The 19,036-nt window shown below is 38.0% G+C and overlaps 1 protein-coding gene across 2 annotated transcripts; it reads right to left on the bottom strand.

Annotated features, from left to right (window-relative positions):
• Window positions 1–6,465: 6,465 nt before the first annotated feature.
• Window positions 6,466–18,390, bottom strand: LOC116250140 (uncharacterized). 2 transcript variants are annotated; one of them, XM_031623579.2, is made up of 6 exons: window positions 17,821–18,390; window positions 17,280–17,366; window positions 15,299–15,466; window positions 15,102–15,188; window positions 14,924–14,995; window positions 6,466–8,669 (listed from the first exon to the last, which is right to left on the bottom strand). In XM_031623579.2, exons 1-6 carry the CDS (start codon window positions 18,010–18,012, stop codon window positions 6,723–6,725), a joined length of 2,553 nt encoding a protein of 850 aa, XP_031479439.1. In that variant the 5' UTR covers window positions 18,013–18,390; the 3' UTR covers window positions 6,466–6,722. The 2 variants fall into 2 exon arrangements, with proteins under 2 accessions (XP_031479439.1, XP_031479440.1); XM_031623580.2 differs by having other exon boundaries at window positions 15,394–15,466; window positions 17,821–17,958.
• Window positions 18,391–19,036: the final 646 nt, after the last annotated feature.

Here is a 19,036-nt window from a genome sequence, read left to right as displayed (position 1 = left end):
TCTCTCTTCCTCTCTCTCCCACCCTTCCACTTGAGATTCTTCTTAAAAATCTACACATGAAACTTAACAGGAGGAGCAAATCCCGCCTTCTACCTTTTGAATGCTTAAGATAATGGCCGCCAAAAATTTAAAAGAAAGAAAAAATTCGCGAGCACTACTCCAGCTAGCTCCTCCCGAACTCTTGTTCAACTTCTGTTAATGACTCAAACTTCGACGTCTCTTCCTCGTTGCCCAGATCCTCATACTGCACTTCTCGTAGAGAAGTTGGACATCTCTTCCTGCGAAGCGCTCTCCCAAGCAAATTTGGTGCAGTTTCAACGTTAAGCATTTCCGACGTAAACATGTTTGTACCACATCAGAGATGTTCTCTACCACCGTTGTGGGGCCCTTTGTTCTCCAATCACATGCCGCCGTCGTGGGCCCTTGGATTTTTTCTGATGGCTGAGATGCAGCCATGTGATTGAGGGGGAAGAGGCCAGGATCTGAGAAGATCTGTGGTACCAGTGGTTCGGGTCTGGATTCATTATCCGGAAAACATAGAAAATGGGAACCAAACCCGGAAAGGGTCGGCCTTGAAACCACTAATGAGACAATAATATCGAATCTCTATTGTTTTCTTTCGCAATGTTGATTTGTTTCTCTAGTGAGACAATATTATCTGAACCTGTTTTGCTTCAACAAGCAAGGAGTGGATCTCGCAATCACGGATCTGAGATATGTGATGCACTAAGACATGATAGAGACCATGAGATCGGACCACAAATGGACAAGTGAAGGAAAAAACTTTCATTCAGTCTTTTTCCTTTGGACTCGAGAGAAAACTACCTATGGCTGAGAGACTTCGTCGCATGCGGGCCATTGCTCTATCAGGAGGTGCTTGATATCAGCTGTCTCTTTAGGATTTGAGAATCATGGATTCAAGATTACACCCTCCCTTTTAGGGTTTTAAATCTGTAAAATAAGGATTTCAAGTGTAGATCCACCTAAGATCCTTAGTTTGATGAATCATGAATTTTACCGTGGATCGTTTTCATATCAGCAAATGCATGTCACAATCGATCAATATCGGATCTATGGATTTCAAATGCAAAATAATCAAATGCATTGGCGTCTTATAGGCTTTTGCAAAGGGTGGGTACCACTATTTGAATTAATGACTGGCCGCCTATCAGCCGCTGACCTAGCCTGTTGTCCGGAACCCGCAAAAGAAAAACAAAAAAAAGGGTTGGAAGGAAAGTCTTAGCCCCCAAGTTAGGTTTTCTCATGAATTCTATTGCCTAAGGTAGGATACTGAATTACTTTTTCAGCCTACCAAATGCTCCTCAAATTAAAGACTTGGTTTATTATGCAAATACAAGATTTCACCTGCAGCTTCGGCTTGCCAGAGGTAACATGAATGAGGATTAAATCATGACTAATACGCTTGCATGACATCCAAGGCCCGTCTCCCTATGACATTCCCTTTGGTTTAGCTACTTAGAAAAGTGTGCCAGTTTTGGAAGAGCATGAGTTAGCAATAGCATAGCTCAAAAACATTTAACAAGAGGCCGAAATGAACACTCTAATTGAAAATGAAACTTCACTTGTCTTAGCTGAAAGCACTCGACCGACATGGTTTGTTTAGGTGAGTGTTATATATATATATATATATATATATATATATATATAAGCCGCCATGAAAAATAAAACCCAGCCCTGTATAAACTATACACCCATATGAAAAGAAGATTTCGATAAGCTTTTTATGTGATCCCCATGCTATTGCATCGTTAGGGCCTCTGAAAAAACCGAAAAACAGCCTTCAATCACCATCTTCTAACCAAACATTCCGAGGATTAAAATTGGCAGCGATCACAGATTTGTTAGTAACTCAGAATCCTTGCTGAACATTTGAAGGGGCTCACGAGGGAGTTAGATTTGAGAGGGTAACCAGATGCAGGGTGGGAAAGGAAGCGAAAAGGATTCAGTCTGTCTATTTAGGCCCGTGATTGTGTTTTGTCTTTGGTTTTAAATTTTAGTAGTTTGTGTTCAGATAATGCTACATCGAGTGATGGATCTGTATTAAACTACAAAACCAATTTTTTAAAAGTCATTGTATTCGCTTCCGGAATTGTCAGTTTTGATTCCAGGAGCGAATTATTTAGCAAACTGCATTCTGCGAGGAACAGGGATGTGTTGGTTCAGGATATACCAGTCTACTTTAAATCATCAGATATAAGACCCAAAGGCGGCATTTTGACAATGGAAACACTAACACATAGCATTTCATGAACCTGTTCTAATGGTTGAAGCAGATTCATGGAACTGAACATTCTAATGTTTGGGATAAATTCAGAAAAATACTATGTTAGTGTTCTAGTTGTCAAACATCCCTGGATGGAATAGCATCATAAGAAATGTATCATACTGACAGATCAAATTATATATGTATAAGGTACTTTGACAACCAACTGCTTAAACCACCCAAACCAATCTCATTACTTTCCCCTCATTATAAGTAAATGAATGACAAGTCCTTGATTTGGGAAGCAGAGACAGTTGTTTGAGTTGTTCTAAATAATAGTTGTTAGGATATAATTTTCAAACACGCATATAAATTTTATAGTTGGAAAAGTCCAGGGAATATATCTGCCCCTGCATCTAGCGGCTCAGATCTCGATTTTCCCTTTGGTTTCACTGGTGGGTAAAAGAGAGAGTGAGAAATTGCCAAGAAAAAATTGTGGTTTCGTTCAATTATGAGAAGAAGCCAAAAGAATAAAATATGTGTTGGTAGGATCAGAGTGAATGGCTGTCCTTTTACACCCGTGACTGCACGTCTGTGGAGAAAGGAAGCTAGGAAATCCCCTTAATGGCGGACCTGTTTGTTTCTGCGCAATGGAAAGACTTGCAGACCCCACGCTCTGGCATCCGCCACTTTTGATTTCATCCTTTATGTGTGTATGTCTGCTCTTCTTTGGCATACAAAGTTGGTGCATGTTCAGCTGTTGATTTCCGAACCACCAATGAAAACATTGCTGAGAATTATGCTGGCAAAAGAAAAGTTGACCTCATCAAACCAACCCTGTGAATCATTTTGCAGATGAGATATTGAAGGGAGCCAACAGTCGAAGTAGACTGTATGTGCACACGGCTGTAGTGTATATATATGCACACACGCTCTAAAGTGAAGGATCTGAACTTTCGAACCCTCCCCTGTTTAAACTGGAGAAGCATAAGGCAGATCTCAATTTGCTGCTTACAAAGCAAAAGAAGGTTGAAGATCTTTGGCCACATAAGTCAACCAGTGGCGTAGCCACATGCGCCAGCTCCTTATAATTCCTTTAATTTAAATGACATCCTTAAATATTTACCTTTATATATATATATATATATATATAAAGTGCCTTCCATATATGAATATTTTTAAACAAGTGCTCTTCCACCAATTTTTCTAGCTCTGTCAGCAGCTTCATCGAGGTGTATAAGATTCAGCAGACGACATGCTTTTACAAGCAAATAGTTCTATCATCCAAATATTGGTAAATAGGATGCTTACCAGAGGTTCAAAGACGAGGCCAAGATTCTTCCTTGTACATTTAAGATGAAAAGCATGGCTTTAAATGTTGATACATAGATGAGTAGCGCCTATCAAAATCCAACAATATACGTTATTGATTGAAATTTCTATCCAACCAGCCACCCTACACCCTTTTGGCAAGAGAGGGAAAGAAGAAAGGCACTCTTTTACATCTATGTGCACCATTTAGGTAGATCAGATAATGAAATAACGGTGTTGGTGGATCATCAAAAGAGAGAGAGAGAGAGAGAGAAAGGCTGTACCCCAGGATTATAATCCTTCCCTGAAAAGTGATTTTAAGGGATCGGTGTGACTGGAAAGAAAAGAGAATTTTTCTTGACGTTGGAGAGCATAAAAATATGGCAGCACATAATAATTGTGTTGCCCACCTTGGTGTCCGAATAAGAAAAGTGCGGACCAGAGACTGGCTGTCTCGTACAATTTTTTCCCACATTCAAACACGCCCTAAGAAAATATCGAGTTTAAGACTGCGAAGGCATTTAGGCGTTGCTAACTTATCAATTGGAACAAGAAAATGTGTTCCAGTGCAAGAGGAAAAAGACAGCTTACAGTGTACTTAGGAGAACATGGCATCATGTTTTTATAATTTGCCGGACCAGACGACATAAGGCATGGGGCACTACCAAACAAGATCTAAAGAAGAAAAAAAAATCCATTGGGGAGGGGTGACCAGCAATAAACGAGGTACACAACACAGTACAAATGACCAGGGCACACCTTTCACACACAGAGCAGAGTGAGAGAAGCAATGAGAGAACTAGTCATGAACATAAAAAGATGATCTATCATAGTTTTGAATAAAGAGAAAGGGACAAGTCCATCAAAGAATAGCTTACAGTGTCTCAGAAATATGGCCATGAATTCATCTGAAAAGCATGTTACCGTCCATGGTTCGCCAACAGATTACTGCTTAATCGCAGGAATTGGTTGAATAAGAAAGTGGGCGCACAAGAGCAGGCACATCTTCCAATGTAGAGAGAGAGAGAGGGTTGGGGTTCATTCTTTCATCCACATGAAGAATGGAATTCGGTCACGGGTTCTATAATGGTTCTGATTTTTTTTTTGGTGGAGACAGGACAAGGTCCAAGGGTTCTTGGACGGTTCCCGAAGATGGACAAACAACGGTTGTATCCTGATGGGACTCATACATTTTCCCCCTCTTTTTTTGGTTGCTGGTGACTTAGATAAATGTCATCCGTGGCTCAGAAATGAACGGTTGACATTGATCCAAATTCAAATTCTGATGGGGAAATTTGCTGCAGAGACGGCATATAAAGATTCTCCCGACCAGCGCCGGCCGAGATTGGCGACAATCACCGGCTGATGCCGCCCAACAAGTTTTAAATGCTTAAGATAAATGGCAGTGATATATTTGCCAATAACACGGGATAGTGATTTATATGTTCACGAATAGAACCAACAAGGGAAAAAAGAAATTTGTTTAGGAAGACGAATAAGAATGTTCGTCTCAGGATGAAAACTTTTCTCTTATTTAGATCACTGACCAATCGACGCTCGACGGATATCTCAGAGGTTCAGGTGGCCAAGAGGACAAAGGATATCGAGAATCGAGAATGGCAGCCTTAACTCCACCATGCCAGTCAAGAGGGTGAGAGAGAGAGAGAGAGAGTTGTATGAAGTTAGGCGTATAATTGGACAAATCCAACTTCCTTTTCACACTTTATGACTCTCCACTTACATGGCTTGGCCTTGACACATGCACATGACAATGTTCCCTATGCCTTGGCTGATATTTGAAAATAGCTTTTCAAAAAATTTAACAAACTTCGGGCGTGTTTGTATGACAATCTAAAACCAGGTTTTCTTTTGCTCCAAGACACTAGGATTAACCCGGTTTTCATGAAGGACTTGAAAACCTACTCCCCCAGGTTTTTCAGATTAACACTAATTTTTGCTTCTAAGCCAAGTTTTGCATTTGTCATCCAAACATCGAAACAAAGGTTGCAAAACTGAGCTTTTGATCAAGTTTTCACGAAACCAATTTTTTTAACGATGTCATCCAAACACTCCCTTCACCTTTATATCGCTTGAGTGGAAAGTCCATGCTTCAATTATCCTGGGTTATTATTGAGTTGTGTTGGCTTGAAATGATCAGAATCCTTAATTTCGTATTCGTTTTTCTACCTGCCCATGCCAAACATTGCTATGCATGTTCAATTTTTAAGAGGTGACACACAAAATGGCTGAGAGACCATTTAATGGTAGTACCGTTTGAGTTTGTTGGGTTCTCTGCCGTCTTATTTTGTTCATTCCATCATCCCACATCGAATGGCAGTCTCTATTGTCGTTCTCTAAGCCCGTTTTTCTTGTTTCTAACAGGAAGAAGCGGCACTTGGCGTTCATACAGTCGGCAGCATAAAAACCCGTGGCTGGTCAACCTCAGTTTTCGCACTGAAACTTTTGAGAGGAAAGCAGTTATGACGTGACTAGTTTCATAGTAAGAGGAATACATGATCTTGCTAGAATTTTTTTTGTGGGCCGTTGACCTTGTCTTTCTTCCTTACCTTTTTGTCTGAGTTGAGGGGGAGGCGGGGAGCTGTGTTTTTTCAATTCTTTACCCCCCAAAAAAAATGGTGGAGAAGCTCCTGCTGATGGTTATTCCCTTCTGCTTGAGATTTCACGGGGAGTGGACGTGATCGACTGATTGAGATCTCAGGGCTATTAGGAAATCCTCAACCAAAAGTACTTTGACTCTCTCATCAGTCTCCAGACTTAAAGCTGCTCACGGCCAAACAGACTTGACAAACCAAAATCCTAAATTTTGCACTCGTGATAAGAATCGTGAACTCGATGTAGGCAATCCTTGATAATCATATGCAGAATTGATGATTCTGCTCTGAAGAGCCACGAAGAAAAAAGTCAAATAATTTAACAAACAAAAACACATCTTTGTTGAACTTTGAATCTACCAGTAACATCGATGAAACTGAATTTGATGAAATACATCTCTTGGACTATGGAGGAAGAAAAACGGGTGGGCATCGCTAACCAAAACATTTGGTCATGCCACCAAAACCCTGAAACAATAAGCATTACCTTATTCTACCAACTCTTCCAAAGATATGTTACAAGCACTGAAAGGCCCTGCTCTCAGTAAAGGAACAGAACTGATGAACCCAACAATCTAAGATCTAGGTCTGCTCAGTGTTACACCAGGGGACAAAAATCTAAGATGCCTGCACTGCTTCAATCTGGCAATGGCATCTTGTGCTTTTCCAAGAAGGAGATCCACATAAACAGCTGAAAGTACAGCCGATGGGTTGGATGGGATCGCAGACACAGCAAGCAATGCAAACTTATGAGCCTGCTCCAGATTGCCTTGCATAGCTGACATGGCTGCAAGGTTAACGAATAATGCCCCACGGGCCTCCTCTGCAGACATAAACACAATGCTTTCATCAGTGTTGCTGTTTCCAGATCCAGCAATGCTTTTGGAGGCTGCCGCATTGCTTGGTTCTTCAACATCTACATCCTTCTCATTTCTCCATTTCTTGCTATCTTCATCGTTAAAGGGCAATCTTACATCTATGCCCTCTGACACGTACACAGACAGATGTTCAGCTGCCTCTTTGAGCCGATTTAGGCGACATAAAGATTCTGCTGCATATATGCTGCCAAGAAATGCATATATAGCAGAACAATCAGGTAGCTGCAGAAGAGCTCTTGCAGCTGCTAGTGACTTCAAAGGATTCTCCAAGCTTAGCTCCACAAATGCTAGGTCAGCTAACACAGCCTGCTTTATCATGAGATACTCTTTTCTACGCAAATTATCGTAAGCAAAAACAGAGTTCTGAATGGTCACATAAGAACTAGCACTCCCCTTAGATTCCTTTGAGTCTCCATTTGCCCCAGCAGCAGTGGCAATCATGTTTGATGTCTTGGTGTCCATATTTGCTGAGATTCTCTGACTTGAGTTCTTCATGGCAGTTGACAATCCTTGGCTGGATTCTTCTTCACCTGAACCAGAGACTGCAGTGATCTTCATTAACGCTGAATCAAGACTATTCAACAGATGCAGGGCATTTAAGAGACATTGACGAGCAAATGGAAGTGCGAGTTTGCACTGCCCATCACCACTCGAGAGATCAACCTCTTTTAAAGAGTCCAAATTTCTAACTCTCGCACCTGCGTCTTCTACAATGAGCTGACGCCATCTCCCATCACCAACAATATGCACATTAACTTCTTCACCATTAACAGAGAGCCCATCAGATTTGAGCAGTCCCTTCTCAAGTGCCAATAAGGAGCATTCAGCAAGGCGAAGCCACAACAATGGCTGGTTATAAAACATAGGACTGGCCTTCCGAAAGCACTGAGCAGCAACAACTGGCTTACCACAAATCAGGTACTGCAAGCCACAGTTGTAAACAATGTGAAAAGACTTATCCTGGGATGCAACCTTCAGAGGCCTCTCAGACCTCATCGATAGACTGCTTTCTAATGCCCTTGAAAAGAAAAAGATTGATGTGCTATGCTTTCGGAGATGATGGTATATACAGCCAAGATTGTTGAAGAAGATGCTTGAACTTCCTGGTTCTGTCCTATTGATAGAAGTCATTAGAAGTTTGATTGCCTTTCGGTGATTACCACGAGCATACTCGAGCTGGGATTTCAAAAGCAAAGCAGTTGACGAATCCCTGCCACGTGCAATGTTCATGGCTGACTTCACTTCACGTTTTGTTGCTTTCAGGTTTCTAGTAAGCAATAGGAGTCGGACCTTGTAAAGGTGCAGCTTGAGCTTCAGATCAATTACAGCTGAGGATCTTTCAGTTGATCGACCTATGTCATTTGATGCTGTAGACTTTGACAAGGTTTGGCCACCAATATCCAACGACGAGAAAAGGTTTTCATACTCTGTCTCATCTGATAATGTTCTAACCAATGAGCTTTCAGAAGCATTTGTACCGACACCAGAGTCCAGATTAGAAACATCAACAGAAACCAAGTTGGTTGGCATGGGGGCAGTTTTTGCTGCTTGAGTTGAAGGCTGACAAGATTGTGTACTGCCATTATCTCCTTGACTTGTCATGCAGCCAACACCAAATGTTTTCTCCAAATAATGGATTACATCCTGGATAACAAAAAGGAAAAGTAAAGCCTTGCAAAAGTCTAGATAAAATGCAAAACAGCATACTGGTACAGCACACCATTCACTGCTAATTATCATTGCTTTGTGCCATTAAAAATATATAACAGACTGGTCACAGGAAAACCCCAATTGCATCTCCCGGGAGAAAGAGTGAGACGCACACACACACACACACAGAGAATACTAAACTTGGTTTGTTACATTTTTTATCCCTTACCAAACTGATTTTGCAATCATCATTTCATTATTTATGCAGAGTTAAGATCACATCTGAACTAATAATAACACATTAGCGTACCGTGACTGTGTACTATGCTTCTATAACTGTGTATTCATTATATGTACTTGTGTAACTGTAATAGGCTTATAACTAGTTTGTGGACTGTTTGCGTCTCCAATGCACATATACCATTTTCTATAATGGATATAGTCGTTGTGTGTGTGTTTATGAATTAATGATTCATGAATGTCTTCCTTGTTATTTTGCATGTTTAAAAACTTATTGTTAATTTGTCATACATACATAGATACATATATATAGTCCCAATACCCATACCCATGAGACAAAGCACATAACATGTCCACAGCAGCACCCATGTCCATACCCATGTGACAAAGCTCCAAACAAATGGATGGATGTTTGATATGTTAAAGAGTACAACGTAATCTAATCAATCCACAAAAGTCATGTTATACTGTGAAATTATGTAGTTCTTAATATCCTGGAACATCCAGCGTGACATACATGATAATAATACGAGTTAATATAATTCCAATTGCCATTACAAAAGTGATTAGTATATCCAAAACAAAAGACTTATGAATCTCTGAAACAAGAACAACTGATGCTCCAGCCAAGAACCCACCACAATGATTAGCTTACAGGGCTCCTGGTTCAGTGACTCATCTAGGTATCTGGTGGTTCAAACACCTTGACCATAACCCCATGAAAGAAAAGAACTCCAAACTTAATTTCTTCCAACCAACTCAAGTGCCTTTTCATCAAGATTATTGGAGAAGCCACTCTCCCCACACAAGATTTCCTAAACCAAATTGAACATTAAGCTTGAAAGAGGAAACATGACCATTACAAGTATTAGAATTCACATCAAGGAATATTTGTTGCAAAGTAATATGCTTCATTATTATGTTCATGGATGAAAATTGTTGCATGGGTGCCAGTGTGGCCCTGACATGTTTTTAGAGAATTTGAGAACAGGAGTCAACACACACACACACACACATATATATATACATGCATATATGTATATTTGTATACATATATATGTATATATGGTTTACATGCATATGTGTACTTTTGTATACATTAAATTGCAAAAGAAGTTTTCATAAATTGTAAACAGCCTTTTTTGTAAATTATCAAAAAGGAGAAGGGTTAAAATCAAAGGAAGAAAAGAAACTCTGGTATAAAGATTTCTTGTTCTTTTTTCTTCCTCTCAAATTTCTTCCAATTGATGATAAATAACTAATGACAAATAATATAAGTGGAATTACCAAGACTATAAATACTGACATGAAAACTCATCCATGACTTATGGATACGAAGATTCAAGCTAAATTATTATTTTTCACACTTTCATTTTCAGGAAAGAAGACTGTATAAGACTAAAAAGGGAAAAAAAAGTGTTTGCTTCCAATTCACCATTTTTCCATATCTATTAAAAGATAAGGCAGTGGGCAACACTGCCAAAGAAATATAAAAGTCGCTGCCATGGGTAAAGAAGGCAAGATGCTCCAAAACAAATAAACTGCATGCATGCCTCTCTAGAAGGAATAGAAGACACAGCTGCTAAACATATGTCACAGGCACATCTGCAAGGTAGAAGCAATGTTGTAAAAAAGCATATCCTAATGCATATCAGTCAGGTGAGCCAATAGATATGCCACATCGTAATGTATCATAAAATAAACATATCCTAAAACATTATTTAATTATAAAAAGCACAAAATTACAAAAAATAAAGAAAACTTCAGCAAAAAATAAGGAACAAAACAAGAAAAATATGTTCTCTATAAAGAAAACACAACACACATATAACGAACATTCATGATTCATAACTGATACGCCATAATAAGTTCATAACACATCGAGAAACAATAGTTTAAAGCAATGTTATCCGTATTGTACGATACGCATGTATAGGATTAGAAATCTATACAATACACTTACAATACACATACACTTGTGTACACTCGTATCGTACGATACATGGAAAAAAGCAAAAAAAGGGGCCGTATGTTTTAAATGCTCCTATCTCTCTCTCTCTCTTCTTGTTTCTAAAGACTCCAAGAGATGTGGGAGGGAGAAATTTTGCTCATTTTCATAAAAAATCACTAAGGAATCATCGATTTGGGAGAACCTACTAGCCGGTGAAGAAGCTTTCACGTAGTGGAAACGGTGGGAAGCTTGGAGAAAGAAGGTTTTTTGGTTTCTAACACCAAGAACTTAAAAAATTACTCATTTTCACCATTGAATTATTCATTTCTCTTATTTCCTACAATTAATCATAGTCTCATAGGTTTTCACTTGTTTTGTGAAGATATAATGTCAGACCCTACATGGCAGTGGTGTATAAGGAGGGATCCCAAAGATAGGTTAAAAGTTGCGTTAATTTTTGTAAGCAAATCATAACAAGAGGGATCTCTCGCTTTAAACACCATATGCTGGTACACACAACGATGTGGCTCAATGCACTGGCTCTCAAGAGAACCCATTGCCACCCTATGTCAAGCACCAATGTTTGGAGCTTATAAAGGTCGTGAAAGCAAATAGGATTGAAAAGAAAATGCATGAGACAGATGTAGGATATGGAGACCCATATGAAGAGGAAGGAAGTGAAGGTGAAGATGTTGAGCTCGAAGAAAAAGATGTTGGTGTCAGTTTGGGAAAAGATAAAGGGAAAAACATCATGCATAGAGGTGGTTCTTCAACTGCAACCAAAAAAGAAGAAGTGCAAGTACAATTTCACAATGACGTGGCAACTTCCTTGTATATTGCCCCTTAGGTACAATGTTCTTAAAAATCTATCAATTTGTCTGATACTCCTAAGACTTCTGATGTTGTGCGTGAGATTTTTTATAAAGTTATACAAGAAGTTGGGCCTGAGAATGTCATGCAATTTATCACAAATAATGCGGGCAAATTATAAAGTTGTAGGTGAAATGTCAGCAACACGATATAGGACATTTTGTTGGAGCCCATGTGAATGCTATTATGTTATTTTGAATCTCTAATTTCAAATTTTTTAATGTGTTGTTGATATACATGAATGTTCCTTATGTATGATGATTTTTTCATAATGAATACATTTTTCTTGATTTTTTGTTTATTTTTTCGGATTTATAATGATTTTTTCTCTATTTTTTCAGATTTTTAAATTCAAAATTAATTTTACGATGCGTTATGGTACGTTTGCGATATGTTACGATACGGCGTATAGATCAGCCCGACCGATACGCGTTACGCTAAGCCTTTTACAACATCAGTTTAAAGTTTGAAGTGTTCTGCATTGCAATAAGAAATTCTTCAATGGTAAATGACAATTGAAAATATGTCTAGAGTTAATATCGTAAGTCAATATGATACTCTTCATCACCTTCACTTCATCTTCATCTTTATTCTCATTGTCATTCCTTTCATTTTCTTAAAATTGGAGCCCTCCCCCACATATATAGACAAAACAACTGGGCTATGCCAACCAAATCGACGATTCCTCTCAAAAACCAGCAAAAACTCCCCCTCTCAAAGCTCTTATAAGCAATGTTGTAAAAAACGTATCGTAAGCCGTATCGGTCTGGTTTTAAGATACGTTGTATCGTAAAATATTGTAACGTATCGTAACCGTATCGTTTTTTTAATAAATCAGAAAAAATAGGAAAAAAATTCATAAATAATCAGTAAAAAATAAAATAATATGTTTTTCATAAAAAACACATAGATTTATAAGTCATAAGGTCCATAAGTCTATGAGATACCACATCAAAAAACAAGTTTTAGATGTTATGTATTACATCACAAGATGATAATAAAATTGTGAAAATGTTCAATGTCAATACATATAAAATGAAAGTACTATCGACTCTCATTCATAATCATAATCATATTCATTCTCATCCTCATCTCCATCTTCTTCTTCATTTTCATCTTCACGATTTTAAAAAAACCTCTTTCCTCCCAACGAGAATCAGCCACCCACGCACAAATCCATGGTTTAATCGATGAGATTTCATTTTGAAAATCGATGATTTAACGATGAAAATCGATAATTTCCCTCCACAGCGGCACAATCTCTAGGTTCAAAATGAAGAAGGGCCGGGTTTATATAAAAAAAAAAAACTCAAAAAGAGGGGTTCCTACCCCCATTTTTTGAAATCAGCCCGTATCGTACGATACAGGGCGTGTATCGTATCGTATTTTGTAAAAAATATGTATCGTATTGACCCCGTATCGTACGTATAGTACAATACTGCTTATAAGTGTTCAAAGTCTTCAGACTAAAGGGGGAGAAGCAGTCTTAAAAAGAAAATTGAAAAAAAGGGGCATCAAGCCTTTTTTTACAACTTAGCCCCATATCATATGATACATAAGGACAGCATCAGCTGTATCATATAATATGGCAAATACACCTACGACACAAATGAAAAATGTGAATCATAGGTGTATCATATAGGTCATGCCGACCTATACAATACTTACTGTAAGATAAATAACATTGACTAGAAATATAGTCACAAGTATCGTTTTCATGTTTTAAACAGCAGTGAGGTTTTTCTCGGGTATAATACAGCGAGTCTGAAAAATATGCAGAAAATACAATAATTTTTAAAAAATTTAAAAATTAAAATAAATGAGAAACTAAAACAACATCAAAAAAATAGATAAGCAACAAATAAAAATTAGAAAATGGAAACAAGCAGTTTGGCATTAGAAAAACATGAAGAAAATGTGTAAAATGAAGAAAATCGAAAAAAAAGTGTTTCCTCGTTATGGCGTCTCTTTTTGTTATTTTCTTCGGCTGACTTATTTTCCACATTTTTAACGTGTTTTTTATAACCATGGGTAGAAGTACCTGTGCAGATCTCTCTCTCTCTCTCTCTCTCTCTCTCTCTCTATATATATATATATATATATATATATATATTACTGCACCCAGGTTTTTTGAACATGTTTTGCATCGGTGTGCACCCAAATCGGCACCCATATCCTTTCTTCACATCTTGAACTTATTCAACTTTAAGTTCATTACACATTGTCACTTGAATGATGAAGATAGAAGATGCAAACAAAATCTGGTCACCAAGGCCCCATATCATCCTTAGAATCCTTAAATACAAAGATGAAAACCTTGTTGAAAATGATGTGCATCATGATACAAAGTGAAGACAACAACCTGTTCTCATAAGGAGGAATTTTCCATCTCCTAGATGGATGAGATACAGGAAATGGCCGCCCAAGGAGCATTATTATTACAGCAGTCACATAGGCTAGATCAACTTTAAAGCACCTATACTAGAACTTCATAAGCAATCTGACCAAACAAGAAACGGTTGAAAAGCAATAGACTTTACCTGATATAGCCCTTTTTTTTCTAGTTCTAGTTAATATCTGTGGGCAAGTCCATGTGCATTTTGTTATATTTGAATTTCTTAAAGAAAATTTATATCTGCCAATACATAAACCACAAGCAATGAAACAGTAGAAAACGAGTGTTTTCCCCATCAAGGGGAGCGGGAAGAGATGAGCTGATAAGTGACAAAGCAGTTTAAGTAGGTGTATGCATGCAAAACTTACATCCCATCCACATACCTCCATCACTATTTTTTAAAATGATTGTACAGAACCAGCTGTAAAAATATTATATTGGAAAACAATCCCCTGCTTACAACTGAAGCTTATAACCAAGTTTGACCAAAAAAACCTAGCCAAAATGATGTGTAGGGGCATGGAAAAGTAATAGTATTACCACTATTGCAAAAAGCAACTACTGCTAGGTAGTCAGGTATGAAGACATACTGCTCAAATTGAGAAAGAAAAAGAATGATGACAAGGTTCAACCATATGGAAGTCAAATACCAGAATGACATTTCCTCACTGATACCAGACAATGCCTAGTCCTTTGATAATGAAGAAGAACTTCACAGTAAGAATTTCAATGTGGAACAAACTTATGAAAAAATATCTAGTAGCATCTAAAAGTAGACAAAAGAAAACTTACGGCAGCTTTTGATGCATCATGACAAGCCAAGGCAATGTCTAGTATGAGAAGGCAAATGTGGAGAGCTGTTGTCTGCACAAACAATATCCAATCGGTTGGGGACGAGAATAAAATAAATATCATGTGCATTATAAAGATAAGGTTAGAACATAAGTTAGACACAAGAAGACATGCACACCTCTTCTATAGGTTCTATATTTTGATATAATGGTTCCAGGACAGATAAAGCCTGTGCATATTCTTGCAAGTTGTACAATACAACTCCCTGTGAATTTCCAAAGCAAGAGATTAATCAAACCCAGCAGCTTATACCTTAAAAAAAACGTGTAAAAATATTTCAAATATTTTGCTACCATAAAAACATAGACAACATACAATATTAAGTGTCGCTATTGAAGTGTCAAAGTCATCTGCATACAAAAAATCGATGGAATTGGAATTTGTAGATTGGTGCGACGCATTGTTCATACTTCCTTTAGATCCAGAATTGCTAACTGCTTCTGTTTGTTCTCCAGATGCACGAGCAAGATCTTCACTTCTTTTCTGCACAATTAATTAACAATGAAAGAAAAGGGTAACTATAGCTTGAAAATTAAGTGAATCAAAAAATGGAGTTATAAACATGTAACTTCTTGGGAATGGGAAGAAGAAAAAGAGTGAGAAACATGGGATAAGTACAGCTGAGCGCTAAAAAATTTAACATATAACAGTACACATCTCATTCTATATGCACATAATGTAATGCAACTGTTTTCTATGCAATAGCAAGAATCCAGAAAAAGAAACAACGAAATTGCAAGCCATCTGGAAAAAGAAGACAAGAAATTGCAAACCACATTTGACATGCAATAGTAACGTCTGAAAGACTACTGAATAACAAAGGAGGCACTATCATTGCAATGTGTGTGCTTGTGCGCATGCACACTTGAAATATATCATATGAACCAAATCAAATATTTAAAAATGAAAAATAAAAAAATTTGAAATCAGCAAACAGACCACCCAGATAATATAATGAACATGGAGAGGAGAAGGAAGAAGATGAACAACAATGACATGAATGTAGCACAAGAACTGACATTTCTCTACAGGGATATGCAGTCGAAAGATACTGAAGGTTTCCCAATAATATCTTTCATACTTATCTTTATCCATGTTAGAAGATCATCTATCCTTTCTGAAACTATTGTTAAAATTCTCTTCCGTTTTCTGTCTTGCCTTTTCAAAAGTGTTAGTGTTGCTGACATTTTGGAAAGACATTTTCTTTCACAAGCATTCAAATAACAACCTGATATACAAAAAAAATTAAAAGCCAACAGGTTCCAAATTTTAGTTTCTTATTCGAGCTATAGGAGATACTGTAATCAAACCAAAATATACTCATAGTTTTCTACAGAAATAATGAACTAGCCATAGAAGCATGTTTTACTCCAAAAAGCGACAAAACAATTTTGAAAGAAGTGCTCCATATGCCTATAAATATTGGAAATTTAAAGCATCTAAAGGTAATAAAATTAGAAACCCAAGGATAAAAGACTGGAGTTACACGCTTAAGTATCCACGAAATTATGAATATGTCAATGTCCAGGCATACGCAGCTCACTGGTACACATAATCTAGGTAATATAGTCACTAGTGGAATAAAAAGTTAGTGGCAAATGAAAAATACTAACTGGAGATATTTTCCTTCCACCAAGGAGACTTTCATCCCCATTGATTAAACATTCTGTTGGCATTGAAGAATATAATAAAAACTGTATAAGATGAAAACACAGAAATGTGCTCTGAAACTGCTACGCAGACTAAGAGCACATATTGGTTCTTGAAGAGGACCCACACAAAGAAAAAGAATTGCATTCCCGAAATGGGCTTGATGGCAATTAGGTCAATATTAACTCTCTTCATGCAATCTTCCTGGAGGAACTGTTTCTCTTCAAAGAGTTTCACGTCTTGACTTTGCCCTTCATTCAGAAATCAACATAGACGCACAAGTTACCCAGTCACGTTATGTTGGATACAAGTTGGCCTGCACCCACATGTAATGTAGCAGGCCAATTTTTTGGTAAGCACTCAGCATATTTCAATGTGGCTTAAGTTATCTCGTTCTTGCCTTAGGTGATGAACTACAGTAAATTGATTCACCCATTAAACTTAATATCACAAAAGAAGCATGAAAGAACCCATTAAATACAATTTATGAGAAGCCCAATGCCACCTGTTCAAAAATTACTCCCAAACAACTGCAAGAAACCACTAATCAAATGCAAAGTTCCACACCGAGCTACAGAACAGAGTGAAATCATGAACCAAAGCAAAGTCCGCGCTGATACTCACTCCAAAAACATTTTCCACTTACTTTGACTTTATTAAGCACTTCAACAAGCTTCTTGGGATCAGAACAGCCATCCCTGTAGTATTCTGCGACCGCAATATTGTGAACAACCTGCAAAGCCAGCTATCAGACGAACTCCCACATAATAGGCTCCAAACAATCATAAAGATGTAGAGAACGTATGAACCCCAACTCCTCAACAAAGATCAATCTGAGCATAAATTAACCTTTTCGAAATGTTGCCATCCGCTAATACGAATCTGATCCGTAATAGCAAAGAAGGTCAACACAAAACATGAAAAATACGACCTTGGTCCCTCCACAAGCACCCAATGATACATCATCCATTACGCACATAACTGTTCCAACCAAAAAACCCCCGAAATCAAACAGAACCACCGAACCAACAGAGGAATCAACGAACTCATCCCTTCCATGATAAACCCTAATCCTCACGCGAATAAAGAACGAAAAGCAGGTTCAAGCTTCAGACTAGTAAACCAAGTAGAACAGGACGAGAGATAAATCGATGAAATGGGAAGGCAAAGGAAGGAGTGGCGTTCACCTTGGGATCGTCTTCCTTCTTCTGGAAGATTTGGTTCAAGACGTCAACACATTCCTGGTAACGATGAGACTGGAAGAGGAGGGCAGCTTCCTTGGCCATGCCGGACGCGGTGGATAGGATGCCATCTTCCTCCGGCGGAGACTGAGAGGGCGTTACCGGTGAGGACGACGATGGCTCTCTGGTAGAGTCCATCAGCAGATCGACGGCACAATAGATGGGAGGGAACGAAGGATGCCCGTAAATCGCCTGCTTCGATTGTCAGCAACTGGCCCCAAAATGGGTATCTAATGAAAGCGGATTTTGGGGGAAAAAAGGGAGCTGGAAGAAGAGGAAGAAAACCCTAAACCCTAACTTAAGACGAAGAAGAGGGAGCGGTCGGAGAGAGCCATTGACTGATCCTTTCGGACAAGGAGAGCCGGAGAGGAAGAAGCCCCGCAGAGAGAGAGAGAGAGAGAGCAAAACCTCGAATGAGATATGACTCGGGAGGGGAAACGAGTCTCTCTTTTTCCTTCCCTTTTCTTTTTCTTTGTTATCGTTTTCGCCTTTCATCCTCTTCCTTCCCTGCTTTATGTAATTTTCTTCATCCTCTCTGAGTTATTGACCTTTTTCGTTCTTAATTGCAATCTTCGTACTCTCCCTCAAGTCTCTGCGTTACGTCGTGTTGTGAAAATTTTACTGCCAACCTTTTGATACCAATGTGTTCAAAAGAAGTACCTAAACTTCTGAACAAGTTTTTAAACTTACATAATCGAATTAAGCGGAGTCACACCAGGTTAACCTACGTATTTGCACTTTATGTTAGTTAATTAACTTAATTTAATATTTGAAATTTTTATTTTCTCATATTATAAATATGTTAGTACCATTTTGAAAAGGCCTTTTAATCTGATAAAAATATTCGAGTTGCAAGTCTTTCCCGTCAGTCGTTTTAGTATGTCATCGATTCATGTATGCTAAACTAAGTCGGGTACTCGGTGTCCGACTTAGTTTAGCAAAAAAAATTAATATTATTTTATTAATTTTATATGTAATTATTATATTTTATTACAATTAATTATATTTATATATTGGTTTATATTAAAAATATTTTTTAATTTTAACTGAACTAATGAGCTTGGGTTTTAGGTGTCAGGCGAACAGAGTCCACTCCTCATCGAACCAAGTGGAGTCTATATAGTGAGTACCACAATTATTATTAGCTAAGCGAACCAAGCGA

The sequence above is a fragment of the Nymphaea colorata genome, chromosome 3, assembly GCF_008831285.2.
Source record: "Nymphaea colorata isolate Beijing-Zhang1983 chromosome 3, ASM883128v2, whole genome shotgun sequence".
Taxonomy (NCBI): Eukaryota; Viridiplantae; Streptophyta; class Magnoliopsida; order Nymphaeales; family Nymphaeaceae; genus Nymphaea; species Nymphaea colorata.
The sequence above is the reverse complement of the archived record's forward strand: the minus strand, read 5'-3'. Positions and strand labels throughout refer to the sequence as shown.

Bases quoted from the DNA above. Each gene is read 5' to 3' on its own strand.
- LOC116250140 (XM_031623579.2), bottom strand. From the start codon at position 18,012: ATGGACTCTACCAGAGAGCCATCGTCGTCCTCACCGGTAACGCCCTCT. The intron at 17,367-17,820 runs GTGAACGCCACT...CTGGCTTTGCAG, and splicing joins AGAAGGAAGACGATCCCAAG to GTTGTTCACAATATTGCGGT. The intron at 15,189-15,298 runs GTATGTTGTCTA...GGAAATTCACAG, and splicing joins CAATAGCGACACTTAATATT to GGAGTTGTATTGTACAACTT.